This window comes from Squalius cephalus, assembly GCF_949319135.1.
Source record: "Squalius cephalus genome assembly, chromosome: 12".
Lineage (NCBI taxonomy): Eukaryota > Metazoa > Chordata > Actinopteri > Cypriniformes > Leuciscidae > Squalius > Squalius cephalus.
In genome coordinates this window covers 8711716-8732034 of record NC_137133.1, presented here as the reverse complement: position 1 = coordinate 8732034, position 20319 = coordinate 8711716, and the positions used below count along the sequence as shown (strand labels likewise).

The following is a 20319-nucleotide window of genomic DNA, read 5'->3' as shown; positions in this document are numbered from 1 at the left end:
TAAAAACAACAATTTCAACTCTTAAATTTATAAATGCATCTAAATACTTAGGGGTCTATTTGTTTTTTTGGTGTGAATTCAGGAAGCCGAGCTGACAAAAAGATCTAAATATAGGCCTACTTGCGCAGCATTAATTCTGATTAAAACGACGACGATTTCTGAAGGATATATTTAAGGAAGAGTTGAGCCAGCACGTAGGAAATTTATGTTGGATCCTGAACACGTCGTTGGGAGTTGAAGTCATGCCACTGGGACGAAAGTACAGGTTACCACCGGTTACCACAGTGTTGATGTTATTGATGCCATTCAGCTAATCGTTGTACTCTACTGGCCTCTAGTGTCGTCAGATGAAACTACAAAGTAGATATTGTAAATGTCCATCAGAGGGTCATAACAAACAAGCCTCAGGTGTTTCCAAAAAATTGTGAAACAAAATACAATTTCTTAAATATGTTATGCCGATAGAAATATCGTTAGTTTTTCGATCATTTCGATCTGTTTCCAAGACAGCATTCTTAACCAAATTAGCCACTATAGAAAAATAATTAGTTTTTTTAACCATCTCGATCTGTTTCCAAGACATTCAAACATCCAAAGCCACTGAGCTAACATACACTTACCACTTTTCTGTCCACGAATTGATGTCAACGGCAATTTTCATCTATTAAAATGCCCTAAACAATGCCCAGCCAATGAATTAATAAAGTAATCCATACTTTGTATTTTGTCTTTCTAAGATTCAGATTTCAATAATTTGTCAAAAACAGCACACGTCTATTTTGTCATCACTGAATAGGATTTGATGGATGATTTGAAGGATGAATATGACTGACATTCTTTTTACAAGTGTACTCTTGTATGCATTGTCACCACTAGATGGCAGTCATCTGTCACACATTTAAACCCTTAGAATTTAAACCCCTAGAATAGAATAGAATAGAATAGAATAGAATAGAATAGAATAGAATAGAATAGAATAGAATAGAATAGAATAGAATAGAATAGAAATAGCTTTTGTTGCCACACAACCAAGGCAAGATGAAATTGTATTATTAGCCTACAATTATTGGAACTTTCACAGGTAGACTAAAACAAAGATCTCCAAATCCTTTTAGAGTCAATAATATTGCTTATTTTTAACTTCAAACGTCTAGAGAGGCAGAGGTCTTTAAGATCATGATTTTGCATATCCATTCCGAACAGACACAGAACCTGCTAGATGAACCTGCCAAAACTCATATGTCTAACTTGTTTTCTACTCTAGCACAAAAAACAAGGTACAGTAATTAAACTACAGAAAGATGAGTCACTTGTTTTTCTCAGATGAATATATGTCTGTATAAATATGATGTTTTCCCTTGCTCTGCTGTAAAATCTTTTATTATGAATTTCAATCAATAATTCAAAGATGTGCAGTTCCCAGTTGTTTTCACGCATAAATATTTATAATGGACAACTGACATGTTTACCCAAGTGTGCCGCTCAAGTCCTGAAAAGAAAGAAAGAAAGAAAGAAAGAAAGAAAGAAAGAAAGAAAGAAAGAAAGAAAGAAAGAAAGAAAGAAAGAAAGAAAGAAAGAAAGAAAGAAAGAAAGAAAGAAAGAAAGAAAAATGAAGACAAAACGTTTCGATCGCCCCCAGGTGGCTGGATGCAGTATAGCTCAAAAACCACGCCCTCTCCATGTAATCTAATGGGACGTGAGACAAAGTATACAATCAAATAATTTTTAATTTTTAATTAATTTTTACAAATATTGTTTCTGTCATTTTAGTTTTTATCATTACGATTAATTCTAGGTTTAAGGACCTCCAATATATGTACAAACAACTGAAGTTTCTTAGCTTACTTAACACAACATTTTAAGGCAGCCAGGTTACAAATTATTTTAAGTTGAATGAGCTTGTTCGTTTTTACAGTGCACACTGATATAAGTTCAAGTGTTTTTTGTTTGTTTGTTTGTTTGTTTGTTTTTTTTTTTTTGTTGTTTTTTTTTAAATAAGTTTGTTAGTTTTTTTATATAAGTTATGTGACGCTATAAAAACGGAGGGGGGGGGGGGGGGGGGTGACGTCATGATTGACAGCTTCTCTGAGTGAAGTAGGCACCTACAGACTTTTTCGGGAGGAAATTGGAGCTTCAACTTTACATTTCCATAACTGTTTATTTCACACCGACATAATGAGTTGTTCTGCAATAAACTGTACACACACACACACAATTGTGCTGTAATACTAAATATCTTGTGTCTACACAACAATGTTGCTATTCAGAACAATAACATTGTGTGGAATTGCTTAATTAGCATATTTGTAAATGAGACTTTTAACTTTTATAATCTTACATTCGCTGGCACACTTCAGAATGTCACTGGATGCGTAGAGCAGTGGTTCTCAACCTTTTTGACATTGCCGACAACAATATTAGAAGGCCCCAGGATTTTTCCCGTTTTTCATGATCTACTGGAGAGAGAGAAAATATGGAAAAAGATTTTAAAAATATTTTTTTCACTCACAAAATTTAACTTGATAAAATATGACATATTCATTATAATAATTCCCAAACAAATGCATAAGATTTTACTAATTTACATGACTTTTCAAAGTATAGAAATACTTTTAATATGATGCTTATGTTTTTTCATTAAAAAAAAGGTCTTATGAGATTCCTCAAAACAAAACAAAAAACAGTTAAGAGGGTAAATTAAAACAAGAAGTATAGATTTTGTTGTTTTTGCCCTAGTGGGCCCCGGGCCCCTGGTTGAGAACCACTGCAGTAGAGGTCATCCAGGTATTGTTCTCATGATTTTATACAGTACACTGCACACTGATACCCTACTCATTTGATGCACTGCTTTTTGCATACTAAATATTAAGGAAGTGTGCATATTCCAATGTGTTGATGGGCTCAAGGCTTTTCCACTTACTGATGAAGAAATGAATTAGGTTATCAGTTTTGTTATAATTAGCCTACATTTGAAGATACATAACAAAGAAAAATAGCCTAACCAACACAAGTCCATTCAAGTGATTCTTCACTCAGTACTTGAACTTCAGTGTATTGTAATCACGCCGTTGATTATAATGGCAGCTTGACTTGTGTCGCGTCGCGTCGCGCGCTCGTAGACACGGTGTTCAGCTCTACATGTCTTTCCACATCAAAGCGAAATCACACAAGTTCCAACAGTTCAGCGGTGGGAGGCTGCCAGCGCTTGAAAGGATCGTTCGCCTCCAATGCACCAAAGCAAACAAACACTCTTGCCCTCGGAAGTTGCATATTTCCATAAACTGCTCTATGGATAAAAAGCGTCCTTGAGTGCCGTCAGTGTTGTTTGTGATTCAGCTCGATATGTCTGAAAATCAGCCTCTTTGCGCTCTGGTTTTCTTAACTTCACTCTTCTGCTCGACATGCTCACAGGGGACACGTTTCGTTCATTCAGCTGCCCTAGATGCGGATGGGAGATACAACATTAAGTGGGGATTTGACGAGTCCACGATAACTTTTGAAGTAGAAGTGGAAACGAGAGGATATATAGGATTCGGTTTGTCACCGACCGGAGCGATGTCTTCGTCTGATATCGTGATAGGTGGTGTGCTCAACGGAAGTTCATATCTTATGGTAAGTGTGTGCACGCACCTTTGGGTGTGAATGCATCTCTGATTATACACCGCTCACAGTTTAAAATTAGCCTGCTGCATTTTGACCTCTGTAAATGTTGTGCTGGATTGATTATTATTATTTCAGTTTTAAGCAGGTTACTGAAATGATTTCAGTCTTTTGTAATTGTATCAATTTTTATGGATCTGTGATGGGGGGAAAAAATCATTAACAACATATTTGCTCCCATCCGTTTAACTTATACAACAATGATATGTAAAAATGAAAGAAACAAAAAAAAAAGTTAAGTACTTTCATTTGTTTTACCATCCCATAATGCCACTGTGCATTCAATTGGAAACAACACTGGTCACACGACTGGCAAACTGATTTAATGCATCATTTTTGCATACTTTTTACATCAATTCAAACAGCCATCTGTTATGAGCATTTTAAACTTAGTAGACATATGCCAAAACATAGATCAAAATTCATCTGCACTGATTTGGATCACAAAAAAAGCATTCATAATGCATGCTATTTATTGTTTAGTATTGTTTTATTAATTATTTGTGCCAATAAAGCAGAAATAAAGCAAAGAATAATCATCTGTTCTGCATAGTATAAAAAAACTATATTATATAGTTTCTGTCAGTTTTTTTATTTACATTTACATTTCACTTAAACATAGTTTATAAAAAAATTACATACTTTTCAAGAGTGTGAGCAACATTGAAGACCACTGTCTGAACATTTAAATCTGCAGTAATAGTTTGTTGTTTGTGTTCTGAAATCTGTTGCAATGAGATCATCAACAGTAACCCACTGACCTGACTATAATCAGCTGCCCTGTTGTGACCTGGATTTTAATCAGACAGTACTTGCACAGACACTGTACCTTTTCAAATAAAAAAACAGGGCAATATTTGAATGCATCCACCCCAGCTGTCCATATTCTGCACATTATAATCCCCATCCAGCTGTGTCTAACTGTATGATGTATAGAATAGTCCAATATGTTTATGATTAGTGTTCAGCACAGGGCTATTCATCAGCATTGTTTATTGATGACTCTTTTATACATTGAAGTTTTAGTTTTGTAAGCATGAGTCATGACTGTTTTTGTTCCAAAACTTAGCCGTAGTTCTGTCTGAATGCATTGGACAAATATAGAACATTTGTGAGTGCAGCTGACCAAACATTTTGATCAAAGGTTATCAAATGTATATTGTTTGAACGCTGTATCCAACAAAAATATATGAAAAAAAAAAAAAAAGGTTATCAAATGTGAAAGCATGCAGACCAAAACCAATAAGATTCACTCACATGATCCCAATACTCCATCAAAACAGGTTCAGACTTAAAAGATGCAAACCTGAGATGGACTAACTTGGTTTCTCCTCACTCTGCTCAGGACTACTTTACAGACTCGAACAGAAAGGTCCACAAAGATCCACTGCAGAGCTACCAGCTTCTGTACGGCAGAGAGAATGGCACTCATACTGTCCTGGCTTTCAGCAGAAACCTCCAGACCTGTGATGACAATGACAAAGTCATTACGGTAGGTTTGACTACATGCATCATTACATCTGGCTCCATAAGTCAGCTTTCAGTGTCAGGGTCTCTTTATCCAATTTTTGGAGCGTGCACCAAACCAAAGCTTTGTAACTGCACTCTCAGTTGTAATTATAATGTCAGAACATAGCCTTTTGTTCAAGGGAAAACAATAGTATGGTGTTTTATTGAGGAGTTCAATAAACTCAATTCCCTAAAATGTTGTCAAATTATTACTTAATAATATAAAAAGCCTAGTGCACTTATACAGTAAGCTTACAATTACCCATAATTTGTCACTGAGCAGGGCAGTACAGTGAGAGTGATCTGGGCGTTCCATGAGGAGGACGTGGGAGTGTCAGGACCAGTCTACCATGGGATGAACAGAGGCAGAAAGAGTCTGCGATTACTCAACCCTGGAAGCAGCTCCAGCATCCCAGCAGGAACAGCTTTCTTTGACCTTCAGAACGATGAGGTGAGGAAAGTGCGTGCAGCAGACTGCTGGAGCGTTTGATGAGCTAAGAGTGACATAGAACAGCTTAGCCTAAGGCAGTGTTATTATGCCAACTGTTTTGTCTATTTGTGCATAGTTAAAAATCAAGGTCCTTAATGTCAAGGTTTTGTGGTTACATATGAATCCTTTTAAAATACAGACCCTTTTGCCTGCTGATTGGGTATTTTCAACGAAAACAAGGCTCCTTTTATGCCTGTGGGATACTGCCAAATGCCAGATTTTATAAGAGTGTACATATTTACAACCTCATAACAAATGCTCAGCATTGAATAGGAAAAAAAAATAGGAAATGGGATTAATAAAAAGCTGGAAGTCCACACTCTCCAGTCCACAATGGAATATTGCTGGTTGTTGCCATCTAACTGCTATGTTTAACTGTTTTGGGAATTTTGTAAACATTTTTCAATATTGCAGGTTCATGTGCCTCATAAGGATACAACATACTGGTGTAAGATCTATAGATTTCCAGAGCTGAAGAAGAAACATCATGTAATCAGAGTGAGTAATGCACATCTTAATGAAATCATAATGTTTAAAACACTTGAATTAATTGAAGTCATGTTTTAATCCAGAGATGAGATAGCTATTCCAGAGATGCATGTTTAGGTCAATTATAGCCTTGTACAATTTCTACAATTTAATCAGTGCCATATATTTTACTGGCATAATAACAATGTGGAGTTTTACGTTGAAAGTATCAACAGGTAAATTTACACTAAATATGATAACATGAAACATGAAAATGCTACATATACTGTAAGAGAGGACCATTAAGGATGAACTGATTCACTAGACTGAATCGGATCCAATGCTGTACAGTATACTGTGTCTGGATCAGACTTGAGAATCTTTACTGATTTAATAGCTTATATCCTTAAAGGAACACTTCAACCATTTGCATTAAGCTTTGTATCATTAGAAACCCAGTCATATTTTTGAATGGTCGTGCATTATTCACTCATTTTCCCCTGAGATGGGAGAAATATGGATTTCAGTGTTGCAGTTCCTGCTTATAATGATGTAAAAATCATAATTTTGCGTCATTCTAAGCAGGAAGTCCCATATCTTTGCAGAGGGGTTGAGACTACAAACACTCGTTCCTCATTTTTACAGGGGGTGGGACCCACTCACGCTACAGACCTATTACAGATCAGTGGATGGGAATTCACTTGCAGAAACTAAAAGCAATATATAGCTTAGTTAGTTACTTTCTGTCTTTCCTTGGTCAAGAAGGCACCAAATTCGAAATTTATGTTACATTTCGACTACATATGACCCACTTTCAACCATGACAACTACTGTCATGCTACTGAATAGCTTAACCATTTGTGCATAAATTAGATTCCACATGCATGTTTCAAAACATGTTTTACCTCATATTGGTTGTTTTTACATCAGTTTATACCTTGCCTTTATTCACCATGCAGTCGGTTTCCATCTCTTTCTGTCTCCCTCGCTTCTATTTTATGTCTCACCTGCTTATTATTGTCTTTTGCAGCTGCTATTTGTAGATCAGACATGTTACTGAAATTATACTCTCTGACCCAGATGAAAGAGTCTTCCCATAACTAAGCTTTTCAAGTTTTACTTAATTAAAGGCAGAATAGGTACTTTAATCATATGATAAACTACTACAATTAAGCTTCATCCTTTCAGGCTAATTTTTCAGATGCACCAACCTTTAATTTAATTTAACTGTTGTAGTCACCAGTTCGTGCCTAAGTAAAATTCAGCTGTGGAAAGACAGGCGTGCATTCATCTCCATGAATTCATCACTATGGCTACAGCTCCACGTTTTTAGCAAAAACATAAGCGCCGCACATGCAGAAGTGAGCAGCACGCAGTATGAATGTAAGCCATTTAGTTTTCTGCAATGTTCAGCATGTAGTGTGATGGATACAAAGACTCTATACAGTGAATAGACTTGAGTAGTCCATGTTTTACAAGATGATGAAACATACAGACAAATGCACACTTGCATTCACTAGTCAGTGGCATGCATACTTTAGTTGTGGCCTAAATCAAGCAATTGTAAATGACTCAAATACTTCTGTAAGTCATATCACTTGGGTACATGTACTGTAAATGGACCATGATAGCCTCAAATTAACCTTTCATTAACATCAACTGAACACATATCAGTTCAAACCAACAAGTGAATAATTATTGAGACCCCTCTTCACCCTCTCCTTTCTACATACAGTACACTAGTCTGGTATTTGTGAAGCTCCAGACTGTGTTAGTCTGATGCCAGCTGCCTCATATAACCACAGCAGTGTCTGAATGTTTCTTGCTCTGTTCCTGCTCAGTTTCAAAGAGCAGATGTTGAACTGTCAAACAGGAGCAGACTTTCCAGACTCTATGCTCTCACTGTCTATATTCAGGCTATATTGTCACTGTCCTTATTCAGTCTAAGCCTCATGCTATTTGATCCCTGATGAGGGTGTACTTTATACAGTAAGATCCCAAATAAAGGGTAGTTCATTTGCTTGTAACAGATTGCATGCACGCTTTGTAGGCATATTGCAGATGATTTACTAATAATAAAAGCACAACTGGTCACCCATATTTAAATTAGACATGTGCTTGTAGTAATTGTCACAAATGTTTGTCATCCAGCTCATTTTCTGGGCTCTGTGATGAGCATTTTATCATAATTCCCTGGTGCAACATTTCTGAATGATTGCAAGCGATGTTAGTGTGTTCTTAATGACAAAACACAATTTTGTTACCTATTACAAAAAAGTGCATCTTTCATAGCAACTTAAAACCAACCTTTCAACTGAAGACAGAAGGAAGTTCAACACTCTTATTTCTAAATCTAATCTAAAGTCATTTTTGCTTATTAGTATGGTTGAATTAGATCACTGAAGGTCAGCAGCAAAGACATTGGTTAATAAAGTGAGATTAATTACATAAAGTATATTTGTGTAATTTAATATAGTTAATCATAAAAGTTTTGCGTCAAATTCTGAGATTGCTTTTTATTCATTTTGAGGAATACTGAATGTTTTCGTGCAAGTGAGATGAGTAAATGCATGTTTACATTTAGTCTAGAACTATAATAACCATCATGTTTACAGAGTGCACTCAACACCTCCTCACTTCAATAAATGTGGAAAAAGTAACTAGCATTACTTATTTAAAAAAGCAACTTAGATAATTTGTTGTAAATTAAAAAAGTAATGCGTTACTTTACTAACTTGAAAAAGTAATCTGATTACGTAACTCAAGTTACTTGTAATGAGTTACACCCAACACTGGATGAATTAGTTAGATACAATGTATACAAACTGTTATCAGTTTGATACAATGTAATACTACTATACAAAATGTTACATGTTCATTTAATTTTGGGATCTCAAAAAACAAAATGACTCCCCATGGGTAAAAAAGAGGAGGTGGAAGGGAAATAAAGGAATGTTTGAATATTTATCCAGCCACTGTTTGGCCCTGGGTCCCACTGCTTCAGGCAGAGGCCCCTGGAATAGAGGACACAGTTCACTCTGTTGGAAATGCTTTTATTTAGAATTCCAGTTCCGACAGAAGAAGCCCACTGTGAGGAGAAAAATAATTCTAAAATCCCCCACTTCCTACTCCAAAGATATCCGAGCTAGTTTTAGCTCAAGAATCCACACACACACACCCACACACACACACAGTTTTCTTGTAGAGGATCAAAATAGAGTGTTTTAAAAAGATAACCTACTTTTAAAAAATATTTATGGCTGATCCCTTTATCAAAGCTCTGGACAGCATGTGTAGTGGAAAGTGTTCTTATTTAGGATTTACACATTTTTTTCACAAGGACAAATTAAATAAAAAGTGACATGTACAAAGTTCTGAAAATAAATTCAGCTTTATCATCACAGGAATTAATTACGTTTTAAAATATATTAAAATAAACAGTAATTTTAAATTGTAATAATATTTCACAAGAGTATGGTTTTTGCTGTATTTTTGAACAAATAAATGCAGTGTGGGTGAGCATGAGAGATTTCTTTTAAAAATAAAACAAGAAAATCTCACAAACCCCAAACTTGTTAACAATAATAAATATTAAAGGGTTGGGTTATTTTCAAAATGTATGTACAATTTGTTCCCTTTGGAACTGTTTGAATTTGCCACACCCATTATTGTTGAACTGGAATTTGAATTGGTGTAATCAGAAGTCAAATGTACTGAATTTTGAAACAAAATATAAATATTGATTTGAGCTAATTATGTCATACATACTGACATTTATATATCAGGTTCAATCTATAATGATATAAATGCACTAATAATAAACAAATAAATACATTTTATACTCCATTAGTCCTTAATAATAAGGTTTTTCTGTACTGCAAAGTGAGATGGCTATTTGAATTTAATACCATTTTAATTCCTTAAATTCAAATTCAAACAATTCTGCACCCTGTTTGCTACCTCAGTTCAAACTCAAATACAGAAATGAAATTACAAATCAATTCTGAGTGGCGCACAACCCTGCTATTCATATTCCACTCTCTTTGTTTGGTGTTTTCAGATAGAGCCATTGATTCAGAAAGGTCATGAGAATCTAGTTCATCACATTCTGCTCTACCAGTGCGACAGCAATCTGAACAAGAGTGAGATCAACAGAGGACATGAATGCTACCATCCAAATATGCCAGACTCCTTCTTCACCTGCGAAACCGTCCTGTTCGCCTGGGCTATTGGGGGAGAGGTGATCATTTCATAAGTTCATATCCATTTGAAATAATGAGAGTTTTAGATATTGAATGAAAATTATTGTATATATTGCAGGGCTTCACCTATCCTCCACATGTTGGAATGTCTTTAGGAACCTCAATAGACCCAGTCTATGTACAGATGGAGATTCACTTTGATAACCCATCTTTACAAAAAGGTACCATATGTTATATATGTTTTTTATTAACAGTTTAAGGCCAAACCTGCCTCACTTAGAGACCTATGACATGACTAAACACTACAGTTATTTTCTGTCACATTTTGTGTCGTTTATTATATTTTATGTATTTGTGGATGAAATAATCAATATATTCTCCACTGCATACTACAATGATTTTCAGCCAATCAATAATGAGCTTTTCTGTAAGGGTCGAGCCAACACAATCTCATCGCGAAATTTGGTAAATTTGTTGCTAAGGATGGGGATACTTTCATGCTTACTCTTTTTTCGAACAATCAAGTTTTTGTACGATTCTCGTCACACCAATTCATACGAAACCGCCACCTCGTAACATAGGCATAGTTATGTTTTCCCATGAGATCAGGTTGGTTAAGCCGCAAAGAGCTGAGCTCAGAGTTTTGGTCTCTCCACAGGGATAGTGGACAGTTCAGGCCTGCGTTTGTACTACAGCCCCAGCCTGAGGCGCTATGATGCTGGGGTCATAGAGACAGGAGTGTGGGTCAGTCTCTACCACATGCTGCCCCCAGGTATGCAGGATTATATTACAGAAGGACACTGCACACAGGAGTGTCTCCAGGAGGTGAGACCGCAAAAACACAGGAATTATAGTGGTTACACTCCATTTACACTCTATGAGATGATATTTGATAGCTACACTACCATTTGGAATCATGTCTTGTGAATATTATTCACCAGGATGCATTAAATTACAGTAAAGACTTAGATTATTACAAATGACTATTTATATAAATAAATGCTGTTGTAAAAGTATTTTATGCATACCAAGGCTGCATTTATTTGGTCAAAAATACAATAAAAATAGAACTATTGTGAAATATTATTAAAATTTAAAATAACTGTTTTCTATTGTAATATATTTTAATGGCAAAGCTGAATTTTCAGCATCATTACTCCAGTCTTCATTGTCACATGATCCTTCAGAAATCAATCTAATATTCTGATTTGCTGCTCAAGTAACATTTCTTTATTATCATCAATGTTGAAAACAGCTACTTAATATTTTTGTAGAAACTGTGATTCATTTTTCAAGATTCTTTGATGAACAAAAAGTTTATAATAAGAACATAATTTATTTGAAATAGTAATAGTTTGTATCATTACAAAAATCTTTACTGTCACTTTTGATCAATTTAATGTGTCCTTCCTGAATAATTTTTTAAAAATTGCATTGATTCCAAATTTTGAAGGTAGTGTATAAAAACAGAAAACAATTATTTCAAACTTTTTTTTTTTTTTTTTTTTTTTTTTACAATTAAATGCTACATTGCTGAACAGAAGCTTTAATTCTAAAAAAATCTTATTTGTTCCAAACTTTTTAATGTTAGTGCAAGTTTCTCAAAACCCAGACCAAAAAAATAAAAGTATAACGTGTCTCTCTCTTCCTGTAAGTCATTAGACAGTGAGATGCCCAGTGGAGTTCATGTGTTTGCAGTTCTGCTCCATGCTCACCTGGCAGGACGGGCTATCAGAACCAGACACTTCCGCCAGCAGGTCGAGCTCCAGCCACTTGCCTCAGATGATCAGTTTGATTTCAACTTCCAGGAGTTCCAGCCGCTCAGCCAGGAGAGGATCATCCTGCCTGTCAGTCACAACACATTTCAGTTTCATAATCTTCCTTGCTCCATCTGAGGGTGAAATTGATGTGTTGCATTAATCACCAGATACAGTGAACCTCACAGTTTGCTTTACTCATTTATGGAAAACCAAAAAATAGGTTCTGTGGTACTGTGCTTTTATCTCTCACAGTCTCGTCTGGGTCAAATTAAATATGACATTTACTCCGACTAAATTCTTTACACTGTTCTCAGGATTTAGAGTTTATAGCTGAGGGATTGGTAGTATTGTAGTAGAAAAGTACAGACAGATTATCATTATCTGCTCCAGTGTCCATTTTCAAACACTTTGTATTACCTGAGAGTGGTGTAATGAATTCAACATGTAAACAGCGCACATTGTGCATCTGTAAGACTGGTGTCTATTTAAAAGGGCCTACAGGCGAGAGGTGACTCATATGTGAGTTTTGACCTGTTCTATTCTGTGATAACAATCAGCGAGGTTTTAACGGTTTATACTCAAATGAGTTTTAATGACCTGGCTAACACCCAACAGTGAGCATAACAGATAAGCAAATGTTTTTACTAACCGTGCATTAACTTTCCTGTTTTTCTGCCACCAGGGAGATTCTCTAATCACTGAGTGTAAATACAACACTAAAGGCAGAATGAACATGACCTGGGTAAGATTAAAGCTTGTGAAGTCCTTTTTTAACTATTGTATAAATGTGTGTCGTATACAGAATTATTTATCATATTAATCCTGGATAATAGCAGATCTTAATAATACTGTAATAGAGCTGTTCAGTCAAGATGTCTGATTTGTAGGCCACCCCGAGCGGTAATTTGCCATGGCTTCCTTTGGGAATTTCTAATGGGATTTTAAAATAGCATTTTTTGATGCATGACTTAAAAAGGTCTGTGGGGAATATTACTTGAAACTTTATCATTTTGTTCACCAACTTAAAGGGATAGTACACCCAAAAATGGAAATTCTGTCATAATTGACTCACCCTCATGTTGTTCCAAAACTATGACTTTCTTTCTTCTGTGGAAAGTAAAAGATAAGTACGTTTGTTTCACAGAAGAAGTTGTATGGATTTTGGACCAACATGAGGGTGCAAATGATGACAGAATTTTCTTTTTTGGGTGAACTATCCCTTTAAGTTTACAACCTTTTACATGTTGTAAGGTACACAACTACGGTAGTCCGAATTTATCAACTTGTAAGCAACTTTAAGAACCCTAATATAAATATATATATATATATATATATATATATATATATATATATATATATATATATATACGTAAAAAAGTTTTTTTTTTTTTTTTATGTTACATCTTAAATTACACACACACACACACACACACACACACACACACACACACACACACACACACACATATATACACACGTGTGATTTAAATTGTAAAATTCAACAACAAAAAAACTGTAGAGCTATAAACTAAAACTATAGACTTTAGGACTACAAATTGAACAGCTCTATTAGAAACACGTCTTTGAATCTCAACAGCAGGCTCTTGGCTAAACAATGTGTCTGCAAACAGCTGCAAGTCTGTGGAGATTGATCCAGCTGCTGACGTTTGCCCGTACACATGAAGCCAGTGAGCTGATAGGCTGAGCCGAGCTGCTTTTTCTCTGTAGACAGTCCACAATCCATAAACATCAGGGCCAAATCACTGGTGTTTTGGATTCATATTAGAAAGATCAAGATATATTTGCTGCTCTGTGCATGTCAGTTCAGTTTTGCTCAGTACTGGGCATAATTTGTCACAGGCCTCTGGCTGTTACAGTGATTCAGATGCATTATGTCAGTGTAATATTCCAAGGTCTTGACCCTAGTAATGTGGAATGTCTTTTTTTTTCTACAGGGAGGTCTTAGTACACGCGATGAGATGTGTTTGTCGTATCTGCTGTACTACCCCAGGGTTAACCTAGCCAGGTGTGAGAGTTTACCAGAAATAACTGGCCAGCTCAAATTCATTGGGGTCAAAGAGATTCAGGAGCCTGTTACGTAAGTCTGAAAAAACACCTTAGAAAGGGGCTTCTTTCTTAGTGGTTAATATACACATATTAAGTTCATAACAATGAATAACATTTATTGTAAATGGCACTGAAGTATGAGGCTGCACAAGAAAACATCCAAATTACCTGAGAGATATGACTGTATTAAGCATCCTGAAATAACACACATGTGTCTGTGACAGGCTGAGACTAGACTCTAGATTTTTGTGTTTAGCCAATCAGAAGACTGAAGGTGCTATCTGCCTGTCAATCATTTAGCATTTAGCTATTCAGCCTTATTTAGCAATTGCCAATTGTTACTTTAATATTCAAAAGCGCTACTGCTATTTGCTACTGTTATTTTTGACAACTTTGACAGGACAGAGATGCTACTACTCACATGCTCCATTGGCGCCACCGAGTACAATGTATCTTTCAAGGCGGGGTTTTGGAAAGTCTAATTCATTGGCTAAAGTATACTTCAGTTTTGACACGAATACTTAACTTATGCATAGCCTATCAAAGTATAATCCATTTGATAGTGTGCTTGATAGACATCGTTTAAACTAGAGTTGCAAAAATGAACAAGCACTTGTGTGAAAGAGTTAAGAGACACTCGCAACTAGTTTAAACAAGTACAAAGTTATCAGTCATAACTTCTGGAGAGAAATAGCACAGAAAATGGACAAAGATGAAACTTTCTAGAGCGCAAGTGTTGAACAACTGTGTTTGCGCATTCTATCAACTTAGAGTATACTTTAAAAGGCCAAGAGTTCTCATCAAAACTGTAAACTTTTTGAGTAAGGAGTATCCACCTTATTTTACAACGCGGAAGTAAACTATTTTCTGTGAATGTGCGAGTCTTCAGATTCATTAGCCACTAATAACTAGAAGAAAAACAATGTGCAGTAAAACAATTTGCATTAAAAACCAGTGTGTTTATGATTACAATAATAAAGAAGAGGATGGAAAGGCGTAGCGCCAAACATTAGACCCAAACTGATGAGTGATATCTTCTTGCGGTAGATCCAAAAGGGAATCAAAAATAAGAAAAAAAGAGATCCGCACATGAATATAGGCCAAAAAGCCCACGGGATTTTATTGTCCAGAGGCCACAAATAAAGTGCAAAAGTGCAAGAGTGCAAAACGTTTTCGGGTTCAACCCTTCATCAGTGTCATGTGTTACCAAGCGTACACCTGCGGTCATTTAAACACTTATTACCGTAATCCATGTACTGTAACATACCGTAATCTGATTTTATCCCATATTCAAATATTTACATAGTCTACATGATTATATATACATATCACAACAATCCTCTATTCAAAAAACATTTTGTTAACATTTTTTTTTTTAAATCTGATCATCAATAGCAACATAAATATATTCATTCCCATTATTGAATATCACAAAAGATTATTCTCATCATCCCTACACGTCACACGATTAGACATTGCAATGCATGATGAAACAACATTTATAGAAAACAATTGAGAGTATATTCCTCATTCATGCCCAAAGGATATAGACATTTTAGGTCAAAAATCCATTTACATTCCCTCTGCAAAAGTCTCCGCTCCAAAGTTCCACCCCTACGCAACTGTGTTATATGTTCTATAACAATGAAATTTAATTCCGAGATCGAATGGGACATCTCATTAAAATGACGCGCAACTGGAGATAATGACAATAAGAAATTAAAATAATAGTGCAATATCAAGCATGATAACAGACTGTTCTGTACAGCTAAAATAAATGGAAGCGGATGGGACCGGAAGCCTTGTACTTTCAAGTTTTTAGACGGCTGGACCCACTGTTACGTAAATAAGGTGGATACTTTTGGTTTTTAATCTGGTTTAAGTTCCAGAACAGCTAACACTTACAGCTCCTTTAAAATGAAATTAAAATGACAAAAGTAGTACTAAGCAGTAAGCTACAGTAGGTTATGAAACATAAGAAAACAGAGAGAAACAGGGTGAAAAACAATGGAAAGAAAGTTCAATATGTTCATTTTAATGGAACAAACTTGAGACAATTCTTTGAAATGGTAGACCTTCCAATGACAGCTTGGTTCACATAAGACTGGTGTCACGTAATAGCTTAACAGCGGTTGATTGATGGCCTGCCGGGTAGTTAGATGATCAAGTGAGGATAAATGTTTTCACTTATCATCCAAATGTTCTTGCTGTCATGTCAGTACAAGAGCTTTACCAGAAGATGTGCCATCTTGCTTCCATCAGAAAGTGCAAATTGTTTGTCCGACCAACTGGAACATCTGGAATGGTCATTGTAAAATGTGTTTGTCTCATTCTAAGAGAGCCAAAAGACAGATGTTATCAAATCTAGTTTGCCCTTCTTGCGAAACCCACTTTGCAATTTTCATTGCTGAGATAAAAATAAATAATCAATCAATCTTCAAGACTTCTCTTTTACATGTTTCTGAAATCTCAGTTATGCTAAACACATCATCTGTGGACATCATAACATCAGTTTAGGAACACATTCAAACATGGCGGCTCTCCAGCAGTCATCTAGAAAGATAAGTGGTTCTTAGCTAATTGTATAGGTGGAACTATAGCTCTTCGAGATGTTATCGCAACCATGGTATAAATCTAAAAACAGAATATATGAGTTTTAAGGGAGATCCACATCTCAGAGAAGCCGCGTGTTTTCGACTCTGTGGGCGTCTGCTGAGCTGCTGATGTTTTGTATAGATTCCTTTCACTAGTTTGTATAGGGAGAGAGAGATCTGTGGTTTGTTATGTCCGCACATGTTTGTTTGTGATTTTGTGTGTGAGCAGGCGAATGTGTGTTTTGGATGGACGTGGGTGTGTGTGTGTACGTCTAAAATGAGGAACATCTGAAGGGCCCTGCTGGTGGAGTGTGTTTATTCGACCCCCTGAGGCTCAGAGCAGTATTGTGCTCAGATGCTGGAATTAGGGGGATTAAGGGAATAGACCTGGCAACTATAAACAGATTTTGTTTCAAAAGCTCTGCCCCAAGCGCCCTCTGTCTTTCGGTCACTACTCACACTCTCTCACACACACACACACACACACCTATAAAGCTCACTGAGGGGATGTGGACCCTCTGGCGTATCTCTGATCAGTGAGTACATTTATGACACTCAAACCATCATATATGATATGGGGAATATGGTAAACAGTACCATAATTAATGTTTAAAAATCATATCTGTATATATTCAGTACAATTTCACAGATGCAGTCCTTATTCCAGTAGCACATAAGTTAGAAACATTATATATTACCCTAAAACAATATTTCTTTTTAAATTCAGTACTGCTAAAGGAGTTGGATTATAGGTAATTAAATGAATATAAACCATGATATTTGCGTTGATATGTATAGACTTATACGCCAAGCATAAAGTGTTTAAAAATTAAAGGAGTAGTTGACCTGAAAAATGGAGGGGGAAAAACATCCATAATTCACTTACCCTCAAGTAGTGTTCTCTGAAACACAAAAGGACAAATTTACAAGAATTGTGCATTGTTTCCAATTACTCCACACTGAATGAAAACTGAAGAATTTAGTACACAACCTGAAAAGTATCATATAGTACACAATCTGAAAAGTATCATAAAAGTGGTGTGTACTATTTAGGTTGGAAATGTAGGTTGTTGTGCTCTAAACTATGAACAAATCATTCAGTTTTGCAAAAGAGCAATCGGTTCATTAAAAGATTCATTTAAAAAAACGATCAGACCACTACTTCTCTCATGAACACACTAAGAGAGCTAGGGATGTCTTCAGTAAATAGCAGATGCTTCATATAATCTAAATTCAAATTCAAAAAAGTAATATGGACAAGTGTCATTTAGTTCAAAAGAGCCATATGGACTCTTGGATGACAGCTCCAGTTCCCATTCCTTGTAACTGTATGGAAAAATGTATTGGAAAGACTTGGGTGATCAAATGTGGACAGAATTAAGTGTGGTTATGATATTAAGTAAATGCACTACACCAAAACCATCTCTTTTGCTTTTTTGAAGAACTTGGCCATTTGTGATTAAGAGCCCTAAGAAATACAGCAACCTCTCCTTCACGGAGGCCATGGACAAATATAAGTGGACGAGGAAGAGAGGGAAAGCGTTCAACAACGTTGTACGGAAACTTCCCATGAATGTCCGCTGCTCCAAGATCGGCCAGGATGAGTGGTCGGTGAGTGATTTTGGTTATGCGGTATTCTTTTATATTCTTTCATTTTAAAGTCGCCCTCAGTAATTGTTTTGTATATGTGGCTAGTAAGGCGCCTTGGACGTATACTGACACCTAGTGATGTGGATGCCGAATAATACAAAAGAAGCAGGTTTTTTTTTATTAAATATGCTTTTCACAGGGGAGAATATTCAGATAATACTATGATTTGGCTGGTTTTAAACGTTCTATTTGTTTCTTTATTGTATGTGAACAACTTTTTATTGTGGAAATACCATTCAAAAGTTTGGCTTCAGAATATTTTCAGTAGCAAGGATACAGTAAATTGATCAAAAGTGACAGTAAAAAGTATCACATTTTCCACAAAAATATTAAGCAGCACAACTGTTTTTAACAGTGATAATAATAAGAAATGTTTCTTGAGCACCAAATCATCATATTAGAATGATTTCTGAAGGATCATGTGACACTGAAGACTGGAGTAATGATGCTGAAAATTCAGCTTTGCCATCACAGGAATAAATTACATTTTAAAATATATCAAAATAGAAAACTGTTATTTTAAATTTCATAATGAAATATTATGCGACCTTGGTGAGCATAAAAGACCCCAAAAATCTGAACAGTAGTGTCATGTTTTTTCAAGTGGTCAGTATTTTCAAGAGGTTTCTAAAAGGTTGATTCAAGTTGTTTTCTCTGTCTCGAACAGATTCAAGGGATGATCGTCTCTCCTCCGGAGCTAAAGTTAGAGCAGACGTCTGCTGCTGTCGTGACCTGTAGGAACGTCTCAGAAATTCACTGTGAAAGTTCCCTCGCTCTGCTCTTCACTGCTTGTCTCTTGCTCATACTGCAGACCTGCTTTCACCTCTAATGTCTGCTGTCATCTCATCCCATGTACTCATAAACACACATACTGTTGGTATCCACTGGGCCTAGTGTTTTCCAGCAACAGTGAAGCTCAAGATTTACACCTTGCAGACAGTATAGAGTAATTGCACTGTGTGACACATTCTTACTTAACCTAAATCAAGTTTATCACTAACACTGACCACAACTGTGCTGTATTCATGTAGGCATCATTCATCCTTCTCGTGGAATCTCCTTTGGTTAGTACACTGCGGTTTTGAAAGCCTTTCTAACAAATGACTTGCATATAAATCTTCAAAATGTCACCACATCCCGTGTCTTATGAGTTAAAGGGATAGTTCACCCAAAAATGAAAATATCATTTACTCACTCTCATGTTGTTCCATCTCTGTATGACTAACATTCTTCTGCGGGAACACACAAAAAAAAAAAAAAAAGTTGTTTTTTTGGTCCATAAAATGAAAGCCAGTGAGGTCTAATATTGTTTTGGACCCCATTGACTTTCATTGTATGCAATGAAAGCAGTTAAAAGTACTTGTCATGCAGAACTCCTCAGAAGTGGTGTATATTTTTTAATACATTCATCTCATTCACACTGGTAGTTTTATTAAAAGTGAAAGCTGCCTAAAAAATAACACATGCAAAAGCGTTCAGTCCAGAGCTCTGCGAACTGTGTTCCTCTCATTATAAGCTAAATGTGTGTTTCATAAATGAATGCTGGCATTATATTCAAAACCATTACATTTTTATATGCTGTCTATGTCTTTTAAGCAATAAATGTTTATTTCTTGTAAATATTTAGAGACTTTATTTGTAGCTGGAGTTTTTAATGAAATGACACTCATGGCCATTTTATATTACAAATGTATTTTAGGTTAACATGTTTATTTTTTTTATTTTTTTGCATTATTAAATTTAGTTTGCTTGCTTGTTTGCTTTTAAGGTTTAGTTCATCTGAAAATGAATCTGAAAATCAACAATGTGAAGTGCATTAAATATGTCAGGCTTTCTCAAACTGGGTTGGAACTGCAGGAGGTTCATAAATTGATGAAAAGCTAATCATTAAAGGTATAGTGGAGGATTTTTTACTTCCG

General features: G+C 35.7%; 1 protein-coding gene across 1 annotated transcript; it reads left to right on the top strand.

The window, feature by feature from the left end:
* The first annotated feature begins 3053 nt into the window (after window positions 1-3053).
* On the top strand, window positions 3054-20031 carry moxd1 (monooxygenase, DBH-like 1). The gene is made up of 12 exons (XM_079887700.1): window positions 3054-3612; window positions 5006-5152; window positions 5453-5620; window positions 6074-6157; window positions 10188-10367; window positions 10448-10550; window positions 10988-11154; window positions 11985-12176; window positions 12772-12831; window positions 14045-14187; window positions 18193-18361; window positions 19068-20031. Exons 1-12 carry the CDS (start codon window positions 3343-3345, stop codon window positions 19227-19229), a joined length of 1845 nt encoding a protein of 614 aa, XP_079743826.1. The 5' UTR covers window positions 3054-3342; the 3' UTR covers window positions 19230-20031.
* Window positions 20032-20319: the final 288 nt, after the last annotated feature.